At 62.8% G+C, this 355-nt stretch overlaps 1 protein-coding gene across 1 annotated transcript in view; it reads left to right on the forward strand.

Moving 5' to 3' along the window:
• Positions 1-221: 221 nt before the first annotated feature.
• Positions 222-355, forward strand: part of LOC104490353 (ephrin-A3-like) — a gene marked incomplete at both ends in the record, with an annotated part of 445 nt that continues 311 nt past the window's right edge. Inside the window, one exon of the mRNA XM_010132622.1 lies at positions 222-353. Within this exon, the coding sequence (XP_010130924.1) occupies positions 222-353 (132 nt within the window). The remainder of the gene's footprint in view (positions 354-355) is intronic.

Raw genomic sequence — 355 nt, forward strand, 5'->3', positions numbered from 1 at the left:
CGGTGATGCTTCACCACGGGTCCCTGGGGCTGAGGTTGCACAGGGGTCTCGGTGTGTCAGGGGCTCCAGCCAGAGGTTGAGCAGGGGGATACTGCTGCCCCCGGGCTCCTTGCTCTGGCACCTGCCCGTTCTCCATCATCTGAGTCCCTTTCAAGAAGGGGGATGGTGTTTGGGAAGGTGCAGGGGGTGTTCCTGACCCCCTGTCCCCCCTTCCCTTGCAGCCTGCGTCGGGAGGGCTACACGGTGCAGGTGAATGTCAATGACTACCTGGACATCTACTGCCCGCACTACAACGCCTCGGTGCCCGAGCACCGGCTGGAGCAGTACGTGCTCTATATGGTGAACGCGGAGGGCT

The sequence above is a fragment of the Buceros rhinoceros genome, unplaced genomic scaffold (assembly GCF_000710305.1).
Source record: "Buceros rhinoceros silvestris isolate BGI_N320 unplaced genomic scaffold, ASM71030v1 scaffold33133, whole genome shotgun sequence".
NCBI classification, from domain to species: Eukaryota; Metazoa; Chordata; class Aves; order Bucerotiformes; family Bucerotidae; genus Buceros; species Buceros rhinoceros.